Source organism: Macadamia integrifolia, chromosome 3 (genome assembly GCF_013358625.1).
Source record: "Macadamia integrifolia cultivar HAES 741 chromosome 3, SCU_Mint_v3, whole genome shotgun sequence".
Taxonomy (NCBI): domain Eukaryota; kingdom Viridiplantae; phylum Streptophyta; class Magnoliopsida; order Proteales; family Proteaceae; genus Macadamia; species Macadamia integrifolia.
The window spans coordinates 600,187-613,332 of NC_056559.1; the positions used below are offsets into that span (position 1 = coordinate 600,187).

Here is a 13,146-nt window from a genome sequence, read left to right on the forward strand (position 1 = left end):
CAGAATACCTGACAAGATGCAAGCCTTAAAAGAAAACCCACAGCAGTTAAGGTTCTAGTATACTGCATGTACATCACTACAACTGCTATAACTAGCAGATCCAGTAATAAAGGCCCATTTTTTCGAGTCACAGAAACAGCAAAAGTTATCCCTTTGGAATATAATAGCACTATTGCAAAGAAACCACTATTCAAGCCTGTGAAAAAAAATTACTTAAAGAGTTGAAGTGCAATAGAAAATTTCCACATGACATGGAGTAAGTTTTGAGCAATTTGTTATGAAACACGGTACAAAAAGACTCGAGGAGACAGAAGTTGACAAGGATCATCAAGCTTTTGTGAACTTCAATGCAATATCAATTAGAGCTTAAGTGCATTTTTTTTTTTTCTTTTTTCTTTTTTTTTTAGGTAGAATCAAACCTGGGTATCCTAGCTGAAAAAAATTGAAACCAAAATTAACTGGTGGGATTTCAAGTGAGGGCATCTCAATTGGAAGCAACCGAGCTAACCATCACAACAAAGAATTGCATGCCGTGCATGGTTCATTATCATAGTCAACCAACCTCAATAAATGCAGGACAAGTTGAAGGATGGATTTTTCAGTTGATATCTCATTGCTTTCTTCTTGTTGCCCATCAACAGTTGAATCTTTAATGTCTCCTTCCGCCTCATCACAGATGATATCCAATCTGTTTCGCAAACTCATAATGATATCCCCCTAAAAGCATATCAGAATCTTTCAGAACATCAATAATAAGCAACATGGATGGTCTACACACAAAAAGAAATTAACCTACAAAAGGATATACGCTGTTTTGAAAATTAAAAAGGGCTTCAAGCATTTTAGTATGGGTGATGCAGATAAGTCACTTAATGGGCTTATTTTATTGCAAATAAGCCTTGGGTTGGGTTATGTATGTGTTAGGCTTTTGATCCCATGGGTTTTCTTTGTAATGGACCACTTTAATGGGCCTAAAATATGGGTAGAAAGTAAGAAAACGGAATTTAATTCATTAGTTTAGTTAGAGTCCTGTTTTGAGTCTGTTTTCTTTGTTATTTAAGTTTCTAGTCAGTTTAGGTTTCCCAATTAGTAAGAACTGGGTTAGGCCTTTCCTTTTTAGTGTTTGAGTCAGTTTTGAGTCTTCTATATTGTAAGGGGTTACAACATTGATGATTGAACACGAATTTATTAATTTTTTTTTTTTTTTTTTTTAAAAATGATGGCTTATGCTGTTGTTGTGGGATGCAATTGAGTGAGATGCCCTAGTTGAGATGCCTAAACTTGAGGGTGAGATGCTCATTCACTAGTTCTTCTTCCCCCTTCTCAACCGCCATTGAATTCTCTTTCTTTTCTTATTTTCCCTTTATTTGTTTATCGTGAGAGAGTGTTTGAGAGCTAGAACCAAGCCTATTGGAGGACACCTTCTCTATTCAGCCAAAAATTTTTAGATCATGCCTGGGATTAGGATCACTTGTGATTCTAGTTCTACATTAATGGGCAGTGCACAGAAAAAAAGTATACTACTCGTGAGAGATCAACATGGTATTAAAGATCAAGTATAAACTGTGATTTCATAGGAAAACAAGATAACAGAAAAAAGAAGAGATGGGAGAGAGAGATTTAGAAATTCTCAAAGATGGAGAGATATTGCTCAAAAGATCAATAGTGCTATCAGAATCTGTGTTTAATGACCACGACAGAAAGAAACATGGCTATGAAGAAGAACCATTATCTTTGAGTGCAAGTATGGGACTATTATCTTGGTATTTGTAGAGGCAAAGTCATCATTTATTGGCCATTTACTATCCATACCTGAAGATTTCAGGGATAATTGGGCACTAGTCTGAAATTCCAGCAAAAGAAACAAAGACTTTCAGTGGAGAAAGTTGGGATCCAAAGGGAACCAAGGGTATGGTTTTGTTATGGAAAGTGTAGTAACGTTTAGAATTTGATAAGGTTTAGGAGTGAAAAGCAAGGATTTTGTGGCTGGCTAAATGGTGGAATCAAGGATATTATTGCTGGAATGATACAACAAGCAATTAGGTGGATGTGTTTTACTTGGAAATTGGGGTTTAAAATGTAGGGATTGAATATGGCAAGTAGGGAAGTGAAACAGGTCGGCACCTACAACTTGATAGTGACTACGGACTCAAACAGTTGGTGCTGGATTCAGTTGACAGTGAAGGAGTAGGAGGCTTCCCTAAACCCAAAGAAATAGAATAATAATAATCCAAGAAGTCCTTAATCCCCCTCCCTTCCCAAATGACTATATTGCTTCCTATGCAATGGAAACTGAGAAATATCATGTGATCCAATACCAAACACTAACACTTGAGACTTCACTAGGACTTCTGACAACAATCACCATCAATAGTGACTCAACTAACATACACAAAATTCTGAACTCTCAAGATATTTAAGACACAAGAATGATAAAAACAGAAAAACACTAAGCAAGTAGGGCCAAAAGATATGGAGTGGTCCAAGGCTTGCCATTCAGAGCCTGCAAAACAGGCCATGGTAAATTTGGGCCTTCAGAAATGGGTCTGGTTCATGCTGAAAGTTCACATTAGATTTGGCATCCACAAAAATGTCCTAGGAATTAATTGGGCTTTCTTTAGCTTGCACTGTCCTCCCCACCTGGAAAAGAACTTGACCTCTAGTTCCAAGAGAGGTCATACCAGAACTGTTCATCACATTTCTTTAGCTCTTGAGCTAATATACATACGTCATCATAAATGGAATTCTCCTTTCCATTTATTCCCTTGTAGACTGTAGTATTGCAATATGCAAGGAAACTCGGGTATATTTTCTAATTGTCTACCCCATTGTATCACACTTCTATTGAATCTCTGTGGATATCCCAATAACATGTGAAATGCTCAACTCTAATAAAAGATCAAAACACTAACATAATATATAATACATTTTATAGATCAAGAACTCCACTAGTCTATTGTAAGAAGTTAAGAACATTGAATCAATTTTAATGAAGCAGTTGACATGGTGTTCGTCAAAAGCCTAAATCTAAAAGCAAAACCTTCCAAAAGATTTTCAACAAGCATTCCACAAATATCAGAATGATGTGATCATTATTACTGAGGCATTAAGCCAAGAATATGTATCAGTAGTTCAACTTAAAATAAAGTAGAACCCATGGCAGCTATTGAAATACCTTTATATCATCAACAGCTTGTGAAACAGGTTCCTTCGGGCTCAAGTATGCAAAGGAACATATGGATCCAGTCAACACAAGAACACCCACAACCTCCTTTTGGCAGCAACCTTAACATAAATTCTAAAGTATTAGCGTCCCATGTGTGAGTTTAAGCTCCAGAACTGACAAAACATAAGCCAGATTGATATGGCTTAGTACAAGTATCAACATACCTTCAGCAGGTGCACTCTTCATGAAAGGAAAAAGCAGTTCAACTACATGTACACCATCTGAAATGCTCATCTCATCATCAGCAACCTAAAAATGTGTAGAAGACAGGATAACCTCTAAATACAAAGCAACAAAAGTGTTTATTTCTCCAAAACATACATATGTATATATAAAGGCAATCATGTCTGAAATATTATGAGGATAAAAACAGTAATATTTTGAAGGTAGGCATTGGTGGCCCATGCACTTCAGATTGGCTATTCACTGATGATGCTAGATTAATTTTAGGGCCAAACATAAGAATTCGACATGTGATATGGCCTGCTTTACAGTCGTAACAGGTTAAAGGATGAATACAGGATAAATATTACTTGATTTAATGATTTGACCATCACTAGTGTCCAAGAAGTTCTTAACTTCAATAATTCAAAGGAGCCTTGGATTTACAAACAGGAATAGTGGGAAGCACAATTGGAATGGGTCATTCACTAAAACATAATATATAATTCACCATACTACAGTATACTCGTGTGATAAACTGAAGATGCACCAAAAGGTTTTGAGAGCGTTATTACCGAAAAGGATTCACAAATGGAGCCTTGGATTTACAAACAGGAATAGTGAGAAGCACATTTGGATCAACTGTGGGTCATTCATTAAAACATAATATATAATGCACTATGTCAATCCTATGTAGCTGTGCCTCCTTGAAGACTTGTTGTACTTCTTTCTATTATAAATAAATTGTTACTCATTCAAAACAAGTATATTGCGACAAACCAAATTTGTAAAAATCCTTGAGGAGTGCCCACTCAAGCTAAATTGCAAATGTGGTCATTCCACAGCATCAGACCACATTTGTAAAAACTATCAGGAGGAAAACAATAGCTGGAATTCAAGTGTTCATTGTTTTCATATGATCACATTAGCTGGAATCCAAGTATTCATTGTTTTCATATGATCACATTGTTACAGATATTCCATCCCCCACACACCAAAAAAAATCATTCATTGAATTGAACAGGTGCAACGTGATAGATTGCCACAAGTTATGAACAGAACAAATTTGTAAGGCAAAATAATCAGAGAAAGATTTTACCAACGTTCCATCAATTACAGGCTTAGCACCTTTCAGCTCTTGGGCATGAGTTAGAAGTCCACTGTAGAGAACATCTCTAAATGTGATGGTACTTGATGCATCCTCACGAAAAATTGGCAGTCTGGGAAAAAAATATTATGAGATGCAACCATGGAAGAGTCCAGCTAACTGTTCCAGTGCTAGCTTTAGGAATGTAAGAAATATCCAGAATAATTTTGAATAGGGCCGAGAATAGAGCTGGCAAAGGCACCAGCACTTGATCCTGGTTTCATGCTTTGGCTCCATAAAACAAAAGACATGATGACAGACAAAATAAGCATTCGAAACGGCGAATTTTTGGTGGTTTAATGAAAACCCATTGATTCTTTTGGTTTTTACTGGATCCCATCGTATAGGTCTAGTCCTTAGATATGAAGAAGTATCATATAGAACCAGAACATCATTTTACAGATCTGATTCAACCTCGTGCAACTGACTAGTCTGGTGTGATGCCCAATATTCACAAAATGAATATTTCCCTTTTCTTTTCTTTTTCAATTGCATTTTTTTTATGCTAAACGTTCTACAAATGCAACACTATCAACCTAAGCAATATTACTGATTTGAGCTACTAGTAATTGTATTTCACAATGAGATATTAAGATGTATTTTAGAAAAATATTTATTGGTAGAAACATAGTGAAAGACTTGCAGATTTTAGAGTCAATTTCTTAAGAACTATCTTCAGGATTTGGTAATTAGATACTTATCATACAGACATACACATAAGCTATTGATCTCTATTAGAACCATGGCATTAGAACAATCTCATACCATTGTATCTCAGGCTTGTCATTGAAATGGTTTACATACTGCGCACACAACATGAGGTTGCATGTCCAAGTTCATATATATGCAAAGAATTTACCAACCCCTTCAGAATATAGATTTAGCAATCTTGCAGAAACCAAGATTTGTTGTTTCACATTAAAGATAAATGCAAAGCTTCCATAAACATAAGGTATGAAATGTAATTCTTGCCAAGGTTAAGTAATAGAGGAACCCAAGTTCGACTAAGATGGAAGCTCCTTTCTCCAGTGTAACTCAGTTCATCCTTGGTTTCCTTCCTTATATTTCCCTACTCATCTGGAATCACAGATTCCTCTTTCCTTATAATCTTGGAAGTCTTTCCCAATACATTTTTTCCTAGAAAGTATTTTGGGCAAACTTGTACTCACATGAGTATGCATATATAGTTGTCAAGGCGTCGCCAAGGCGCCGATTAGGCGTCCCGGCGGTTTGGAGTGAGCAAATCGGTTGACCGATTAGGGTCAGCCTCATTAATCGACCGCCAAGGGTCGATTGGCGACGATTTATGACGTATACATAAATCGGTCGACATTTTGTTTTTTTTTTTAATTATTATTGTTAATTAATAAATTGATTCTCTTTCTAATAATGTTATTGGCACTTTGGCAGGGATAAAGTGTGAATTAAGATTATTAAGTTGTCCCAAGGAAGAAAAAAAAAAAAGTCTCTTAAGACCAATTTCTAAAGTCGAGTCTCGCGACACCGAGCTTCTTCAACCTTTCAAATTTTCAACCCTAAGTGAAGACCGAAGACTCTTCAACCCTTATTTTGCTCCGGCGATAGCTGCTACAGGTCCGGCGTTGCTGCTCCTGCCCCGGTGTTGCTGCTCCCGTGCTCCGGCGAAGGTATGTTCGACTCTTCTTCTCTTCTTCTCTTCTTCCTTTTTCTGGTTTATCGCCTCTTATTCTCTTCTTCTAACCTTCTTCCATGCCTCTGGTATGAGGTATCAACAGATGACTCTTCTTCTCTTCTTCCCCTCTTCTAAACTTCTTCTTCGGTTCTTCCTTGCCTGTTGCCTCTGCCCTCTAGTAGTCAAAACTCTTCAGCCTTCACCTCTTTCCCCCCCCCCCCTTTTTCTACTACTAATCAGTCTCTTCTCTTCTTCTAATCTTCTTCTTCCTCTTCCTTAGTTCACTCACACACACTGCTATTAATGCCTGGGATATTGAACAAGGTTTCTCCTACCCTGCAAGTAGCTACCGTTCATGGAATTTTATTTTTTTTGTACCTTAGTTCACTTACTCACACACACTATTAAGGAATACCCCCTTTAAGTCTACGAATGTTCTCATCTAAAAATTACATTGGTAGTGTTATTTTATAGCCTTATCAGTCATGCTCTTACCCTTTCTTATGATCTAATCCATCTAGTATCTATTTTGACACCAATGCTATTGCTGTTTTGGGATTTCATTCCATTAATTCACAAACTATGGGTTCCTACTTTGATGTTTAGTATGTGAGAACAGCCTTTTGCCCAAGCAGAGGCTGTCCTGGTTTAACTCACAGGAAATTACAGCCAAAAGAATAAATAAAAAATGCAACATATTTTCTAGTGTTAAATAACTTAAATTGTTAATTCGATGGATCTTTTCTAGTTCTCTTCTGTTGCAACATATTTTAACAAAGTTTCCTCACTCTTGTGACAACGATATAAGTCAATCATTCATGTTGATTTTTTATGACATGATATGGCTATGTTGATTTTTTGATGATTTGATGCTGCTTATTGTTGGTTTTATATGTTATAGGGTATATATTGTAGGCTTATAGCATGCTAAATAACTTTAGAAATAGGGAAAATAAAAAAGTAGCATACTAAATAACTTTAGAAAATAGGGAAAATAAAAAATGACACATGGGCGATTTGACCGCCATGGCAACGCCATAATGGGCGATGCATCGCCAAATCTATTAGCCACCCCTCCACCGCCTTGGATCGATTTGACGTCGTGACAACTATGTATGTATATACATATAAAACAATGAAGGAAGTTTCTCCTTTAATTAATCAAAAAATAGATTCTTCAAGTTTATAAATAATTGTATTCCCCTGTAGAGGATCGAGATATTTGGTGTAGACATCCGCTATTCTCAATAATAAAGAACTTCAATGGGAAATTCAAGTATATGCATAGTTGTTTTAAAAAAGGGCATACCCAGTGATGAGATCTGTCAAAAAGAGAGTTCAATTACCCCTATTTTCCAGATCTGAGTTTCTATTGAATTTGAACTTGATTTGTGTGTTGGAGTTTATGATGTATCCTACTGGGTTCAATTACCCCTTGCTAATTTAGTCTAGCATCACCCAATGCATGAGGCTACCGCTACTGCGGGGTCTGGGGAGGGTCACAATGTATGCAACCTTACCCCTGCTTTGCAGAGAGGCTGTTTCCTAACTCGAACCCATGACCACTAGGTCGTAATAGAGCAACCTTACCGTTGCGCCGAGGTCTGCCCTCAATATCTGCATAATTATTTTGTATCAAATAAAACGATTCTTCGCAAAGAAATATCGATCTAAATGAAATTCAAGTCTTTTATTGATTAGGTCAAGGATTTATTTAAAAAGTTTTATTTCTTTTAACTGATAAAATATGAAACATAATATTTTAGATTTATAAAATAACTCAATGTCGATATTTGGACGAACATATTCTTCCCCTACACCTCCTCGATGCTGGACAACCACAAGAGATCGATGAGGGACAGTGCCACCAGCTGCAGGACTTCTTCTGGTGGCTGCCCAGCTGGCAGTAGCAGTAGCAGTAGCAGTAGCAGCAGTGAGTGCTACTACTACTACATCGCTGCAGCTGTGGCTGTGGCTGTGGTTGTGTCAGCAGTGCCGCTGCTTCCCAAACCCTCTTTCCTTCTTGTTTTCTTCTTCTTCCTTTTCCACTTTTTTTATCCCATTTTTTCACCCTCTATATCCTGCGCTTCCCCATTTTTTTTGCCCTTTTCAGTTATTCCTCTGTTTTTCCATTTAGACTACCTCAACAAAATAGCAGCCAGTCACCTTGAACCTTACAAACGGCCTAGACACCAGGCCATGCTTTGGCAATTATTATAAATTGTTATAAGAAAAGAATTGTTATAAATACAAGAATAATGACTCATATCATCTCAATATATATTAATATTGCGGATCAGCCAGACATGTTGACCTAAGAATAGTAGGATAAATAGGATTCGCCCAAGGTCCAATCAGCCCAATTTTGTTAGTTCTTATTCACAATTTTGAACTGTCATATTCGAGGGTTTTCTTATTTCATTCAAGCTGCTGACACAAATGCTAAGTCATAGCCAAGTTAACAATGCAAGGCCCGGATCTAGCAGAAAGCTAGTAGGTACAGTCAATTCATTGATATCGGATTCTACTTTCAGATTAATATTCTGCAGAAAAAAGCAGCATCTTACTAAACACCACACACCTTTAATTACCTTAATCCTCTAACTTTCTTTTGTCTCTTTTGGTATAAATAGCAGCCTAGCAGGTTAATTGGCCTCTCAGCAACATTTCTCAGGTTTGACTCAGTTCCCTCTAGGATACAACCTAGTATCAACTGACTCTGCCCAACATCTAATATAAACAGAAATTTCAAAAAATCAAATAAGAAACAGTATGGAGTTCCCTACTTTCTTTTTCATTGATACCAAGTTCCCCACTCAAAAATAGGACTACAATTAGAAGAAAAGAACAGTACATCAGAGGGTTACCTTATGCAAAAGTTGTACATGCATCTAAATGTCTGAAGGGAAGCTAATACCCTTCCCATTTTGAAATCACAAGGCCGTAGACTGCTTGATGAAATACTTGAACCCAGAGAGCAATTTCTGCAGTTCCACCTGTTCAACTAACTATTCAGTATTTTGATCAATAGAAGACTTTAATTTAATTGTCGCCAGCATCCATTATATATGTTACTTAAAATTTGAATTATAGGCAAATACCTCCTTGGACTATAAGAAATATGAATGAGGATCCTCTCATCCAAACGACTGTCATAAAAAGGTGCTGCCTCTGCAACTGCCTTGACAGTCTGCAAAATTCATATACTTAATAATGTTTTTGTCATGATCCTTCACATAATAAACATGAAACCTCATGGTCAAGAATCAAACAATACTCATGGTTACTAATTGTATCAAGTAAGATCCAAATTCAAAGATAGAATGGCTCAAACAATGATGAAGCAGAAAATCATGATATTTAATGATGAATTAAATAAACATATTATTTCTGAAATTTAATGATGAATTAGAAAAACTTTATTATTGTATGCCAGAAATTGTCTCTCAAGAGTTCTTTCACTACATAACAGGCACATACCATTCAGTAGCCCTCATAAGAATGCCATAACTGAACTTATGAAGAACTGAAGATGAAAGACAGAGAATGCAAACCAAGGGGAAATAATGCCAATTCATTAATCGACTGTCACACAACCAGAGACATAGGCCCTCTGTCAATGTGGCATCCATATTCCGACGGTGTCAACATTCTTGAGAATAAAGGTGAAAGAGTTCACACAGCATGTTCAAGGCTTTCCACAAATTACATTTTAATAATTGAGAACTTCTTCAATATATAAGTCAAGAATGATTTAGCAAAGCTATTAATGCAGAAGCAGCTCTTTGGACAGAGCCGAACCTGTTTGGGTATGGTAGGATATGAGTAGTTTATTTAATTATTTGGATTTATCTTGTAATCTTTTATTACTTAGGCTACATAGTAGTAGAGTTCCATTCCATTTTAGGCTTAAGAGTCCCCCCCCCCCGATAAAAGCCAGAGTTTCATTCATTATAACTTTCGACTGTGATTAGGAATCTTTCATATTTTTCTTTAAGGACAAGGTTCCCTAAAAGGCAGCATGGCCCCTACACCAGCGCATGGGTCAATGGGAGCATTATTATAAGAATCAACAAGGATGGCCTATCTGATGTTCATGAGGGGTGGGGTGGTCATTTCTCCCCCCACTGTGCCAAGGTGTTGGGGCCACGCCACATTTTAGGCTTCTTTCTCCCATTTCTTCGTATATGCTTATAATCCCCATTGTGGGAGTAGATTGAAAAGATTGAAAAAAGTATATTTGAGTATGCTGTGGTGCATGTGTGTGACTGTGGTCGAGGAGTTTTCCTTTCTCCCCTGCAACTCTGAGTTCCCATGTTAGATACCTTCCCGTTCTCCACTGGGCCTTCTCCAATTATATGATAGCATATATAGAAAGATCTTTCGAATCTTTTGAACTCTCTTCTGTGAGTTTCTGTAATTATTATATACCCATCCTTGAAAATAAATCCTCTCATGACTTTTCTAAGAAGGCAAAGGAAATAAAGAAATAGAACAAGTGTATTATTAGCTGTCCGTGGAAACTAGCCATTTAGAATAATTAAGAAATGTGTAATTTGGACATAATGCAACTGCAACAAAGTCAAACAAACCTGAAATGAGCATCCAAATTATTTAGTCACATCTATGTTTGGCCACTTTCAATATTCTTAGGGAATCAACGTTAATTTGAACCAACATTAATAGTGATACCATGAACTACATAGCTAACTTTAAGGCCAAACTTTCTTATATACCTGATAAAGTACTAGGTTAGAAGCCTTGAATGAGTTCTCAGAAGCCCAGACATATAATCCAACCACATTCATGCCACCTAGTAGCATTTTGGAGACCTGGAAGCATAATACTCACAAATCATAACCTTATCCTCCATGTAACCATTCTACTAGAAATAAAATAGCTCAAAAAGCCTCAAACCTATGCTACAATTTTCCAGAGATCAAATAGGATACACAATTTGTAAATAACAAGAAACATGTGATGAGTCTAGAACTTCTTTTTTTTTGGGGGGGGGGGGGGTGGGGGTTGGCAATAATAACTGTATGACCATTTTTGTAGGGTAATATTACATACAGTTATCTTTAGTAGGATAATATAACATATGGTTATTAGATAATACACCTGACAAGTCTTAACCATACACTTCATTCTCATATCAATAGCTGAAGACCATACTTCCTCAATGAACTGATATTATTTAGTCCTAAGTTGATACTGACAACTGCAAATTTCCTTCAGTTGAATTTTACGATTACTGAATTAGAATCCAACAAAACAACCAGTGGTTATATTATACAATAATCAGGTAAATTTAAATCCAAAAGGCCTGGCATCCCCGGTGGTTATGTTTATAGAAAATGCAAGTGAAATGTATGTGTAATATGTAAAAGGGAAGTCAAGAGATGGAGTGCATTGAAGTGAAATGAAATATAAAGGAAACTTCTCAATGGGAAGTTTTGGTGGAACCGTGTAAGCAAGATTCATGTAAAAATGGCAAAGATGAGGGGTGGGTCCCACAATATAAAGAAAGTTGCAGGTTAAATATTTTCAGTGGCATTGCACCTGAATATGAAAAATAGTGATTTCAAGTAAAATGTTTCCAACAAGAGCACCCCAAAAAAAGGAGCATGTGGGGACAAACACAGTTTGCATCACATCAAATGTATGGAGAATTATTATTTATTTATTTATTTATTTTATGTAAAACTTGTTGATTTTACTTTAAACTTGGCTATTTTCGTTTTGGTAAACCTTTACCAATATGAATTTTATTTCACTTCACTTCTGAATTCTAATCAAATGGAGCGCAAAATTACATAGATAAACTATGGAAATTTTGGCCATTAAATAGAAACTAGTTGCCAACAAGCAGTTTTAAGGTTCTCAACTTCTCGCTGGTTACGAACACTCCTCCCCGCCCTTTAAAAAAAATAGAGACAGAAACTGCAAATAAGAGAACAATTCAAAGAATGATAATTAAAGATTTTTAAGTTTACCTGACGAGCGTGTTCAGCAACCCAATCCACGTCGATCACCAAAGGTGAAGATTCCGCCTGAGATTTCTTCTTTGAGCCCTTCTTGTCATCTCTGCCACTCTCAGGGAGCCGACAAGCCTGTTCACCGGCATCGTTGGGTGGCGTAGGAATCAAATCGAATACAAATCCTCGGTCTAAACCACCATTAAGCTTTCCTATAACGAGACCCACCTACAAAAATCGATAACGCAATTAAGCATCCAAGTGAATAAGGGCATCAGCCATTACTCCAGGAAGAAAGAGACTACCTGCGCAGGCACACCAGATTCGAAGAGACGATCATCCGCCAACTTGAGTTGGGTTTCTTCTCCGACCACAGCTTTCACCATTTCCGCGAGGTTCAGCTTCCCCGCCTCCCAAACCTGGATCTGAGAAATCCAGGGCGACTGTTTACAGCGAAATCGTGCACACAGTAAATAGGGTGCAACAGGGCGAAACCCTTGCCCAACCTTAAGTCCCCTGACCCAAACCCGGTCTGAGTCACTTTAACCCAGGCCCAACCCTTATCTGTTTTGATTGGCCCTGATTTTTCAGGGTCGGGCCGGGATGACCCTGATTGACCCTAACCCCTGACCCTAGTTTGCCATCAAGGGTCGGGTATATCCTGATTTTTTTTTTTTGGTAAAAAAACAAGAGAGATCGGTGAGAAGATATTTTAGGGATCAATGATTCAATGTCAAACAATATCTAAAATTAGGTTAATATCATGGTTAACATCAAGATCACAACCATGGTCAACATCAAGGGAAAAAACAAAAGCCGGGTCAGACCAAAACCAGGGCCAAAAGTCAAGGTAAAAAAATCAGGGTTGAATTCAAGGTGAGCTAGGCAGGCCGAAGACATCAACCCTTACCCGCCCTAACCCTGACTCAGGGTCAGAAATTTTAGGGTCGGACCGGCCCTAAGGGCCAAAATTTTAAGGTTG

At 37.3% G+C, this 13,146-nt stretch overlaps 1 protein-coding gene across 1 annotated transcript in view; it reads right to left on the reverse strand.

The window, feature by feature from the left end:
• The window catches only part of LOC122073835 (protein odr-4 homolog), a 30,011-nt gene extending 17,372 nt beyond the window's left edge, over positions 1 to 12,639 (reverse strand). The window contains exons 1-9 of the mRNA XM_042638493.1: positions 12,470 to 12,639; positions 12,183 to 12,392; positions 10,923 to 11,018; positions 9,288 to 9,376; positions 9,054 to 9,182; positions 4,488 to 4,608; positions 3,391 to 3,475; positions 3,176 to 3,285; positions 563 to 717 (exon numbers count right to left, since the gene is read on the reverse strand). Of these exons, the coding sequence (XP_042494427.1) occupies positions 563 to 717; positions 3,176 to 3,285; positions 3,391 to 3,475; positions 4,488 to 4,608; positions 9,054 to 9,182; positions 9,288 to 9,376; positions 10,923 to 11,018; positions 12,183 to 12,392; positions 12,470 to 12,550 (1,076 nt within the window). The 5' untranslated portion in view covers positions 12,551 to 12,639. The remainder of the gene's footprint in view (positions 1 to 562; positions 718 to 3,175; positions 3,286 to 3,390; positions 3,476 to 4,487; positions 4,609 to 9,053; positions 9,183 to 9,287; positions 9,377 to 10,922; positions 11,019 to 12,182; positions 12,393 to 12,469) is intronic.
• Positions 12,640 to 13,146: the final 507 nt, after the last annotated feature.